This window comes from Schistocerca americana, chromosome 4 (assembly GCF_021461395.2).
Source record: "Schistocerca americana isolate TAMUIC-IGC-003095 chromosome 4, iqSchAmer2.1, whole genome shotgun sequence".
Taxonomy (NCBI): Eukaryota; Metazoa; Arthropoda; class Insecta; order Orthoptera; family Acrididae; genus Schistocerca; species Schistocerca americana.
In genome coordinates this window covers 347383309-347395855 of record NC_060122.1, presented here as the reverse complement: position 1 = coordinate 347395855, position 12547 = coordinate 347383309, and the positions used below count along the sequence as shown (strand labels likewise).

Here is a 12547-nt window from a genome sequence, read left to right as displayed (position 1 = left end):
TAAAGTTGAATCCTCCTGCAATCACAATCTTTTTCTTGCTTCCTCTTTTAAGTTTATCTAAGAGATGTTGAAATTTTTCTAAGAACAAATTAGTAGCAGAACTCTCAAGAATTCTGTAAATTGATATTATCACAGTATTTAAATCACACAGCTTTCAAAAATACATTCTTCATTTAGGTAACTAAAATCTCCTTTCAAATTTTTACAGTTTCCATTTTGGATCACCACTTTTGTTTTCTCGCCCTTTTCGGAAGTTTTCAGTTTCCCTTGCTTTTAATGATTCTGCGGATGTCTACGATCATTTTGCTGAAAGTTGTTGAACCTAACCTATTCAAGTGTAGCCCATGCTTTCCCAGACAATTACCACCTCCAAATTTGTTTGAGCCTACAAAAATTGCATCCGACTTGTCTCACTGTTCCCCGCTTCCACTGTTATCTTATTTATGTATGTATCACTTACTGACCTTCTGCGTAAAATTGCACTGATGACAATTTTCGAATTTGCGAATTTGCAAACACAGTTTTTGCTGAGAGCATCAAGTTCCATGTTTCACTGATTATTTCTTCCTCACTTCTGTTCCAGATGGAATTTGTTCCGGCATGAATGAAAACACCTTCGGATTTGTCCTTTTCTTCATTTCCACATTCAGTTTCATTTCGTTTCGAATTTAGAATATTTTGAAAGTGTCTGCTGATCTCATGCGATCGGGCTCCGGGACAAACATCGATTTCACAGCTAGGAGCTGTAACATTTTTTAGTATGGAGTCGCCAACAACAAGAAAGTCCCTTTTTTCAATCGGTTTTGCTGCGGCTCTTCCACGTTTGTCCTTTTTGTAGGTCACTGTTTCCCATTTATATTTGTATACAGATAATCCGGTGCAGTCTCAAACAATGTCTTTCCTTTTCATCACATCTGGTAAGTCTCTCCTGATCCGGGGTTGTGAGTGACTTTTCCGAACAATACCCATTTTCGTAAAACTCTCCAATCCATTTCATCCACCTTTCTTCTTTCCCCTTCAACACGTCTGCTGCAAGAAGGAACCTCTGGTCCTGAAAGCTTTCTTAAGTGAAATCTCTTTTTTTTTATGTATGTGTGTGTGTTCTCATGTCGCTGCTTGGTGAATAGATTTTTTTATCTATCCAATTACATTGGAATATTTTGTTTGTTTTCAGGTACTTGCCTGCAATTCTAGTACACATCAAAATCCCCATATCCAAGGTCAGTTCAAGATCATTTTTCCATACAAGTAAATTATCATTTGATCCCAAACTCCCATTTGCCGTCATACACTTTAACCTGTATCAGTGTTTGCTATAAATTGTGACATGCACTGTATACAAATCTTGTAATTGGGCACCCTTGGGGTCCATTTCAGCTTGGCACCCAAGTGGCCACTGCTAACTGTGATACAACCCACTGCACAAATCTTACAGTTATGGAACTTGTCGTGTCCTTCACGTGACGTCTTGTTTTCCTTGGGTTCCTTGGGCCTTAAAGTGACCCTGTCCATGGAGAACTGCAGGAAATAGCTAGATGGCTGAAAGCAACATAGGGCAACCCATCTCCACTTAATCAATGTACTACACTTTTTTTACTCCTCTAGCAGCGTGCTACAATTCATAGCATGGGAATTTAAATGAGAACCACAACTGCAGACACATACATACAAACCAAATAATAAGTTTATTAAAACTTCATGAGCAGTCCTAGCAAGGATGTGGCACTGATGAGGAATGTTCCCAGAATGAATGGATGAGTATTCAAAGTAAAAATAGATGATCAGAAGAAGGATAAATTCAACAAATGGGAAACTGAGTAGAAATCTGTAAAGAGAGATACAATGTGAAGGTTTCAACATCTACATTCACTCCTACACCTCACAAGACACTGTGTGATGTGTGAAAGAGGGTTCTTCTTCTACCATTAATCCTTGTTCCGTTCATGACTGGTGCACAGGAAACACCTGTAGTAATTCTAATTTTTATGATATTCTCATCGTTGTCCATTTAATACTTATGTGAGAGGAATTAATATATTTTCAGGTCCTTCTTGAAACCTACGCTCTCACAATTTCAACATTAAATCTCTCGGTGATACCTATCATCTTTCTTGTAACATCTGTCACTAGACTTTGTTGAACATCTCTATAATGCTCACATGTTTACAAAAGAATCCCATGATAAATCGTGTCATTGTTCATTGTCTCTTCTCTATGTCTTCCATTAATACAATAGGAACTCCAGTCTTATGAACAATGAGCAGCAATTGGTCAAACAAATTTTTTGAGTGCTACTTCTTCTGTAGATGAACTACATTTACGTAAATTTCTTCAGATGAGTCCCAGCCTGCCATCTGCTGTTCCTACAACTGGTTTCACACTGAAGAGTCAAAGGAACTGGTATAGGCATGCATATCCAAATACAGAGACATGTAAACAGGCAGAATAAGGAGCTGCAGTCGGCAACGCCTATAAAAGACAACAAGTCTCAGGCGCAGTTGTTAGATTGGTTATTGCTGCTACAATGGCTGGTTATCAAGATTTAAGTAAGTTTGAATGTGGTGTTATAGTCGACGGATGAACGATGGGACACAGCATCTCTGACGTATCAATGAAGTGGAGATTTTTCCGTACGACCATTTCACGAGTGTACCGTGAATATTCAGAATCTGGTACAACATCAACTCTCTACTACCACTGCGACCGGAAAAATATCCTCCAAGAATGGGACCAATGATGACTGAAGAGAATCACTCAACATGACAGAAGTGCAACTGTTCCGCAAATTGCTGCAGATTCCAATACGGATGGACGTGTACAGGTATGGAGACAGCCTCATCAATCCATGGACCCTGCATGTCAGCAGGAGACTGTTCAAGCTGGTGGAGGCTGTGTAATCGTGTGGGGGGCCCCTGATACATTTAGACATGACTCTGATAGGTGGAACGTACATAAGCATCCTGTCTTATCACCTGCATCGATTCATGTCCATTGTGCATTCCGATGGACTTGGGAAATTCCAGAAGGACAATGTGACACTTCACAAGCCCAGAAGTGCTACAGAGTGGCTCCAGGAACACTCTTATGAGTTTAATCACTTCCGCTGCCCACCAAACTCCCCAGACATAAACAGCATTAAGCATATTTGGGATATCTTGCAATGTGCTTCAGAAGAGAAAACCACCCCCTCATACTCTTACGGATTTATGGAAAGCCATGCAGGATTCATGGTGTCAATTCCCTCCAGCACTACTTCAGACATCAGTCGACTCCCTGCCACGTCATTTTGCGACACTACCGTGTGCTCGCGGAGACCTACATGATATTAGGCACGTGTATCAGTTTCTTTGGCTCATCAGTGTATACTGTCAGTATCCGTTAGGTCTCTCTGGACAGTTACTTCTAGGCGTTTTATGTTCACACTGCTTCTAGGCTAATGGTCAGTAACGCAATCTAACAATAGAAGTTCTTCAATTATTTATGGACAATACACTACATTTATAGGTATAAATCCAGGGCCATCTGACTATCCTTACACAGTCATCGACACTCTGCAGACCTTCCTGCATTTCGCTACAGTCTTCTGGCGTTGCGACCTTCCTGAAGATTATAGCATCATCTGCATCTGCACCTACATGACTACTCTGAAGTTCATATTTAAGGGCCTGGCAGAGCGTTCTTCAAACCAACTTTATATATTTCTTCTATCCTAGTACTCCCAAACGTCGCATGGGGAAAACTAACAGTTAAACCTTTCTGTGTTAGCTCTGATTTCTATTATTTTATTAGTGTGTATTTCTCCCTACATACATGGTCAAGAACAAACTATTTTCGCATTCGGAGGAGAAAGTTGGTGACTGAAATTTCGTGAGAAGATCTCGTCGCAACGAAAAAGTTCTTGGTTCAACAACTGCCACCCACACTGTGGCATTCTTCCCCTATTTCACGATAGTAAAAAACGAGCTGCCCTCGTTTGAACTTTTTCGATGAACTTCGTCAATCATACCTGGAAAGAAGCCCTTAGCGTGTAGCAATACTGCAGAGGAGGTCGGACAAGCGTAGTTAAGGGAGTCTTTTTTGTATATCCGTTGCCTCTTCTAAGTGTTCTACCATTAAAATGTAGTCTGATTCGCCTTCCCCACAACATTTTCTATGTAATCGTTCCCATTTAAGTTGTTCCTAATTGAAATCATTACTTATTTAATTACACTGGACTCGCATTCGGGAGGACGACGTTTCAGTCGCGCGTCCGGCCATCCTGATTTAGGTTTTCCGTGATTTCCTTAAATCGCTCCAGGAAAATGCCGGAGTGGTTCCTCTGAAAGGGCATGGCCGACTTCCTTCCCCGTCCTTCCTTAAACCTATGAGACCGATGACGCCGGCCGCGGTGGCCGAGCAGTTCTAGGCGCTACAGTCTGGAACCGCGCGGCCGCTACGGTCGCAGGTTCGAATCCTACCTCGCGCATGGGTGTGTGTGATGTCCTTAGGTTAGTTAGGTTTAAATAGTTCTAAGTTCTAGGGGACTGATGACCTCAGAAGTTCGGTCCCATAGTGTTCGGAGCCATTTGAACCATTTTTTTTAGACCGATGACCTCGCAGTTTGGCCTCTTCCCCCAAACAACCCAACCCAACTTATTTAGTTGAACTGACAGGCCTTAGATTTGTGTGGTGTATAGTATAACCGAAATTTAATTGGTTCCTTTTAGTGCTCATGTGGATGAGCTACCACTTTTCATTATTCAAGGTCAATTGCCGCTTTTTGCACCATACGGTATCTTGTTTAAATCATTTTGCAAATGGTTTTGACCTTCTGATGACTTCACTAGTCAGTAAACAACAGCATCATCTGCAAACTACGTAAGGGGGTTGGTCATATTGGTTTCTAAATCGTTCATACAGATTGTTGCAAATGATCTTGGGGAACACCAGATATCACTTCCGTTTTTCTTGATTAATTTTCGCCAATTATTACGAACTGTTACCTTTCTGACAGGAAATCAAAGAGTCTAGTCGCACAACTGCGACGATACCCCGTTGCCATGTGGTTTACCTATAAGCCGATTGTGAGGTGTCAAAAGCCCTCTGCCGATATTTTCTGAACCCGTGCTGACTGTGTATCAATAGATCGTGTTCTTCAAGGTAATTCATAGCCTTCGAACGTAGTATTCGTTCCAGAATCCTACTGCAAATCGATGTCAGTGACATGGGTATGTAATTCAGTGATTTACTCTTACTTCATTTCTTGGGTATTGTTGGGGCCCCGCGCAATTTTCCGATGTTTCGTAGACCGATCGGTTGTATACGACTGCTAAGCACGAGGGTACCAGAAGACTTGCCTTTAGTAAGTGTTTTAAGCTGCTTCACTACACCGAGGGACATCGACTTCTACGTTACTCATGTTGGCTGCTATTCTCGATTGGAATTCTGGAATATTTACTTCGTCTTCTTTGGTGAATGAATTTCGGGAAACCGTATTTAGTAACTCATGTCATCGGTTACATAACTATAGTTACTGTACTGTGAAGGTAGTGATGATGTCTTACCTCTGATGTATCATCAGACATAGTAAATGTAGCACAAAAATAAGCCTGTTTGTGCAGAGTTTATCGTAATACAAAACAGCTTACAACTAATGGCACACAACGACACACACACTGAATAAAAATCAAAAGCCAAAGCATCTAAAGAATGGGAGGTAACACAACTCATAAACAGTATTGCTTCTTCAAGGTAACATTAACATTGTAGCATTAACACTTTCCTTCAACGTTAATTATCAGTGTTACAGTAACAAATTACAAGCTCTAAGTAAGTCCTAACATGCCTCTCAATTTTTCAAATTTTATTTTACCTAGTACCTTTGTTAGAACAACAATTTGTTGATCATTTGTGCTGATGTGCTTTAACATAACTTTCTTAGTAGACACTTTCTCACAAGCAAAAATTTTACATTTGTATGCTTTGGTTCATAATGGAACTGTAGGTTCTTGCAAACGCTTATTACTGGCATATTATCTTCATAAAATACAACATGGCTTTGACTGCCAGAAAGACTATGATACAAGTTACTGAGCCAACATGCCTCACTAGATGCCTTGCTTAAGGCTACAAATTCAGATTCTGTTGACGACAAAGACACTGTGGGTTGCTTCTTAGATTAGATTAGATTTACTTTCATTCCAATTGATCCGTAAACAGGAGGCCATTCAGAATGTAGAACATGCCAGAAAAACAATAATACGTGACAAATATTTAAAACTCTAACAAATAAGCTAACATACCATTCCACAGGTCCCAAGTGGAATGACCGTCATTTTTTTTAATGAACACTATATGAAAGACTCATTTTACAAAAACTTTTCTTCATACCAGTCTTGATATTTTTTCAGACAATGCAAGGTTCAAATGATCCAACAGTGAAGCGTAATAGGGTCTGTTTATGATTCTGCCATTTTCCAAGCAATCTAAGAGGAATATTCCTTGGGAATCTCAAAAAACAGTTGCCATCACCTGAGCAGGTGACAAAATCCTGTTTGAATTCTTCAGTGCGCTCTCACCACCCTTTTTCCATTGTTTTGGCTGCCGTTTTGACTCTGGTGTGTGCCGGCCGGAGTGGCCGTGCGTTCTAGGCGCTACAGTCTGGAACCGAGCGACCGCTACGGTCGCAGGTTCGAATCCTGCCTCGGGCATGGATGCGTGTGATGTCCTTAGGTTAGTTAGGTTTAATTAGTTCTAGGCGACCGATGACCTTAGAAGTTAAGTCGCATAGTGCTCAGAGCCATTTGACTCTGGTGTGTAATGACGGATCCAGGTTTAATCAAAAGTCGGAAATCGGAGCAAAAAGTCTTGCGGATTCCGATTCGACGTCACCGACATTGTGTTGAAATGCTGTGCCAGATGCCTGTGGCCGATTGTGAGCAATCGCGCCACCCACCTCGCACAAAACTTCTTCGTCAGTTCTCCATGCCCAATATTATGTGCTCTCTCATTTTAGGTGCCTAAAGACTCAGCAATCTCACGAATTTTTATTCGGCTGTCTTCATCATAGATTTTGAGAATGATTTCCTTTGTAGTGACCTCAACTGGACAGTCAGAGTGCGCTTCGTCTTCAGTGCTTGTCCAATCATGTTTAAATTCTTAAATCCAAAGTAAATGGTCTTCAGTGATGGTGCAGAGTCTGCGTGACTTTCATCCAATTCTATTTTGATTTGTGCGGCAAACCAATCCTTCAAATGAAAATTTTTAATAACATGACAACACTCAGTTTGCTTAATTTTCAATCGCAGTCGACACACTGACCTATTCAGACAAGACAGACAAAGGAAGAAGACAGTGTCAGACAGTCAGAGGGAAACAGAGAGAGGGAGGGGGGGAGGGAGAGGGAGAGAGAGAGAGAGAGAGAGAGAGAGAGAGAGAGAGAGAGAGATCAACGACAGAATGAGCGCTTTCTCGAGTAGATAAGAGGTGAAGCCATAGTGCAACTAGCCTTACGCAAAGCAGCCGTGTGTGGCGTCCTACATGGACAGATGGTTGTATGTGCGGACTGGGTTCTGCCAAACTGAGTGGAGTACGTAGTGTCGCAGCGGTCTGCAACTGGCACATGTTAGCTTGGCTCACTTACACGTGTGGATCGCACTTTCACCAAAGCAGTTGCTGTTTACTTCCCATTTAAGACACTGTACCGGAGACAGGTTGTGGAACAAGTTATTGATCCCAGTGTGTGCAATGTGCTCAACCTTAGATGGGTCGTTTAGTGTGGCTAATGTATATGAGAATGGTAATCTGGTCTCCCCCTCCCAGATGATGCCCTCTCTCCCTCCATTTATCCCTCCTATTAACTCTGACCCTCATCTCCCCTTCCTTTCTTCTGTCTTTTCCCCAGGCTCCCTCTTCCCCCCCTTCCATCCCGATTTTTCTCCGCCTACCCTCTCTCTGCCTCCCTTCTCTCCCCCTCCCCAAGAGTCCTTTTGCATTCCCCTCTTCTGCCTTTCCCCACTCCCTCTCGCATCTGCGCAGCCCCTCCCCCCTTCTTATGAGTGCTCGTCCTCCGTCAGCTCCTTCTCCACCTCCCCCCCCCCCCCACTTCGTTTTTTCCTTTCCTTCGCCCCTTTTCTTTCCCACCATCTGTCCAGGTTTCCCCCCGTCTGCCTTTGGCTGTGGTGTGTCATATTTTTGCCAACTTTTTCGTGCAGTGTTCAAGTGAGTGTTCAGTGTTGTGAGTCTTTCCGAAGTGTTGCGAACAGAAATCATGCTGTCGCTGGGTATGATTTTTATATCTCTTGTGAACAGAAACCAGACTGTCGCAGTGTTTTTAATTGTATGTCTATTATTTTACTTGTCTGCTTCTTGTGTATTTCATTAGCATCACCAACCCTTTGTTTTATGTTTTCAGTTCCACAATTTTCCACCATTTTACCATTTAAGTCACCGATTTTATCACCTGCTTTTATTATTTATTATCTTCATTTTTTAAAACAAATTCTGTAGGCTGAAGAGCGGCATACTAAGCTGCTGCCAGCCCATACTCTTTGGGGGAATCGAAACTCAATAAAGGGGGAAAAAAAAAGCATTTCGGTAGTAGCGATGAAGGACGCAGTGAAAGTTTAACATCCGGTAAGCACTAATCCTGTCCTAAAAATTTGTACTTAAGCAAACTTGTCTGAAGTTCGCTGAACTGGTTACCAGACATCAATCGCGTTCCAGTGCCCGCATAGTAGACCGAGCGAGGTGGCGCAGTGGTTAGCACACTGGACTCGCATTCGGGAGGACGACGGTTCAATCCCATCTCCGGCCATCCTGATTTAGGTTTTCCGTGATTTCCCTAAGTCGCTTCAGGCAAATGCCGGGATGGATCCTTTCAAAGGGCACGGCTGATTTCCTTCCCCATCCTTCCCTAACCCGAGCTTGCGCTCCGTCTCTAATGACCTCGTTGTCGACGGGACGTTAAACACTAATATCCTCCTCCTCCTCCCCGCGTAGTACGACAGAAAGACCACCTTGAATTTTAAAAAGGTGTAGTGCACCAAGCAAGTGAGGTGCTGTTTATTCATATTTAAATTTGTCACTTGAGTTTGCCGAGCTTTTTGTCTTTTTAAGTAAGTTTTTTCATAATGTGAACTCCTTTTTTTAAATTGTACCTAGTAACTGAGGTGCTGTGTTTTGTTTTAATATTTAAATTGGTCAGTTGGTTTGGCAATTAACTTCTCTGGCTCCTTCTCTAGTTAAGAAGCAGTTTTGGTGTAAATTAAAAGCCTAGTTCTGATGTTATTAAGGGCCAACACATTTTATTCACTTTGCTCGATTGTTATAAGTGCTTAATAGTTGTTGTGTTGCAGGAGTTGTTATTATTACGTGTGGATATTGTGTTGATGTATGGCCAAAGTAACAGCCATAGAGGTGGCATTGACGAGAGGCAACCGCCGATTGTCCAGTCTGAAGTTAATCCCTTATTGTAAAAGGGACTGGCCTTCTTGCCATTGCATTTCTTATCTTTCAAGTGATTTGATTTGTTGACAATTGTGAATATTTGTTTTCTCAAAATTTATCTTAGAGTTTGCCTAAAGAAATTTTAAAATTTATGGTAGTTTTGAAGGTTTTAAAGTTGACATTTTGATCTACTATAAAGTTATTTACATTTTTTGATATTTGGTTTTAATGCTAGGTCTTCTGTAAATATAAATTTAAACAGTCATGGTTTTTCAGGTAAAAGAAACCTTTGCATAGAGTCTAATAGGTGTCAGTAATTGTGATGTGAAATTACCAGCCTTTGGGTATTTAGTAAAATAAATAAGTTTTTTTTAAATAGTGCTTAACATCTTCTGTTCTCAGGATCACTCCTACTCCATACGATAGGAACTACTCGTTTGGTTCAAAATTAGTTAGCATTTAGAATGAGATTTTCACTCTGCAGCGGAGTGTGCGCTGATATGGAACTTCCTGGAAGGTTAAAACTGTGTGCCGGACCGAGACTCGAACTCGGGACCTTTTCCTTTCGCGGGCAAGTGCTCTACCATCTGAGCTACCCAAGCACGACTAACGACCCGTCCTCACAGCTTCAATTCTGCCAGTACCCCGTCTCCTACCTTCCAAACTTCACAGAAGCTCTTCTGCGAACCTTGCACAACTAGCACTCGTGGAAGAAAGGATAGAGGACTTGCCCGCTTGCCCGCTTGCCCGCGAAAGGCAAAGGTACCGAGTTCGAGTCTCGGTCCGGCACACAGTTTTAATCTGCCTAGTTAACATTTGTCAGATTAAAACTGTATGGAATAAATTAAATTGTAATATTTTCCAGCGTATGGGCCCAACAATACCTGTTTCGCCCATAGCAAAATACTCAAAAAGTATCCCTGAAAAATATCAGAAAAAAAAGTCTGTGGAGTTCGGGTTGACCCTGCAAGTTTGTAAAGCATAGCAGTTTTTTTCGCCTGGGAAAGCAGCAGGAAATGATAAATAGCTATAGATCAGTTGTGTGGTTTTATCTACTAGCCCATGTTTATTCTGTAAGATTGGCGACATTTGCTGCGTTTGGTCCTAGTCCAGCTGAAACTTCGTTGTAGGTGATCGAAGAACGTACCTGGTGCTATCCGACCTGACTCGGAAGCGGGCCCACGGTGCAGCACGTCCTTGACGAAGATGCCGTCTCTCATGTTGCCGCACACCGTGAAGCCCAGGCCGGTGAAGTCGTGGCTCCGTAGCGAAACTATGCGGATATGAGGCTCCTGTAAACACAATAGTGATCTCCTAAGACTTTAGCCACAAAAATCAGTTGTGACAATTTGAAACGTATGTACGTACACGTACGTTCTGTAGCACAAATTTCTCGTTAAAAAAAAAAAAGAAAAAAGTATTTTCCTTGAAAATTCCGGCTTATAAGTAACTGGAAATGCTCTGTCGCCAAATTTAGATGTGAGCCGTGGGAAAAATTGCTGTTTTGAAGAGCGCGCCGTAGCGCGTTGTGTGAAGCAGTCGCCCTCCGTTTCTGGCGGTGGCGCCGCTGTGGCAATTGCAGCTTTGGTGTCTCCCTCTGGTGGAAAAGGGAAAAGGTTGCCTGTTCACGTGCATTTAAGGGGCGCTATGAGCTCGCTAGGCGGGGAGTCTGGTCAGTTGGTCAGCCGGGTCAGTGTGGGGCAGTCAGTGTGTGTCTGTCTGTCTGTCTGTCGTCCGGAGTGCTAGTATGTTTTAGGTCACCAGTCTGCTCGAGTCTGTTCAAGCAATGGTCATTGGCGGTTGGATCGATCGGTTGGTTGGTCGGTCGGTCGGTCGCGCACTGGGACACAAGATGACTTGTCCGTCTTGAGCGTCGGCGCATGTGAGGTCGCCACGTCAGTCCAGTGGCCCGCGCCGTATAGCGAGGGGTAGTGGCTTCGCGGCCGACACGAGAGCAACAAGAGTCAACCCACGACATCGGTCTGGCCGGCGCGAGCTGCGACGCCAGGAGACGGGAGATCGGCGCGCCTTCCTGCGTCCGTTGAAGCGGCTGGTAGCGGACGGTTCGGCAGAGCGTTTTGGGCGTGCTGCGCTAGGTCTTCGCCAGACATCGCAGTTTATTAAAAGTTAAGTGATTCGTGATATGTTGTTTCATTTACTTGTTAAATTCTACTTGTGTTCTTGGTCGGTCTCTTGTCCCCAGCTTGCTCTTCTGTCTCTCGTCCGCATTTGTTAGGCAGTTAGTGTGTGTCTGTCGGTCTGCCTTTGTCATGTTTGTCGGATTCGGTGTTAACGAATTTATTCCTTGAAGTGTAACGGCCAAATACCTGAAATATGTTTTTATCTTGCCTATCATCTGGAGAGGCGGTATATGTGTAATGTAGAGCATGTTTGTATATTTTATGTAAGACTGCATTTCATGGGTTTTTATTTAAATGGTCATTTTAGTATATAAAGCTGCCACCATTCCACCGTGAGAGTGTTTTTTTTTAATCAAGTTGCACCTTCGGTGGCAAGTTAATTTTTCTAATGTTAGTGTTTTGTACCATTTCCATCCCACCTACTGGGTGCATAGTTTATGTGCTTGCGTGAGTTGTTAAAACTTTTAGTTTAAAGTAATCTGGTGTGTTGCAGATTTGCGCCAGTGCAGTCTTTCAGAGGTTGTTGTGAGCGGTCGTGATTACGGCCATATCAAAAGGCAGCGGCAAGGTTCTCAGCCCGAAAGCTCATACTGACAATATTTGTTCTTTCTGCCTTTGAATAAAATCGTAACTTGGTATTTTGAGGGTGCTTTCTGATTATAATTTTAAATCTGTTTTAAAAAAAGGCTTTTAGAAATAAAATTTCCATTTGTTGAAAGAAATTTAATTTTTTTTCATCAGTTACCCACTGGCAACTACTTCCGCGCTCACACAGTGTGATTAAATGTGTTAATGTTCTTGATGAATCGTTAGTAAACAAAGTAAATTCTTAAGAAAAGGTTTGAAAGTAAATTCACGGTTCAAGATGTAATCACAATACATTCTAACCAGTGTTGCATAAGATGTGATCACACCATTGGAAATAATGCAAACTGGGGTAAATCAACAAAAGATACATAATATTATGAATTCTTTGATGT

At 42.3% G+C, this 12547-nt stretch overlaps 1 protein-coding gene across 1 annotated transcript in view; it reads right to left on the bottom strand.

Moving 5' to 3' along the window:
• The window catches only part of LOC124612288, a 458713-nt gene that overhangs the window by 33834 nt on the left and 412332 nt on the right, over positions 1-12547 (bottom strand). Inside the window, exon 5 of the mRNA XM_047140396.1 lies at positions 10574-10718. Within this exon, the coding sequence (XP_046996352.1) occupies positions 10574-10718 (145 nt within the window). The remainder of the gene's footprint in view (positions 1-10573; positions 10719-12547) is intronic.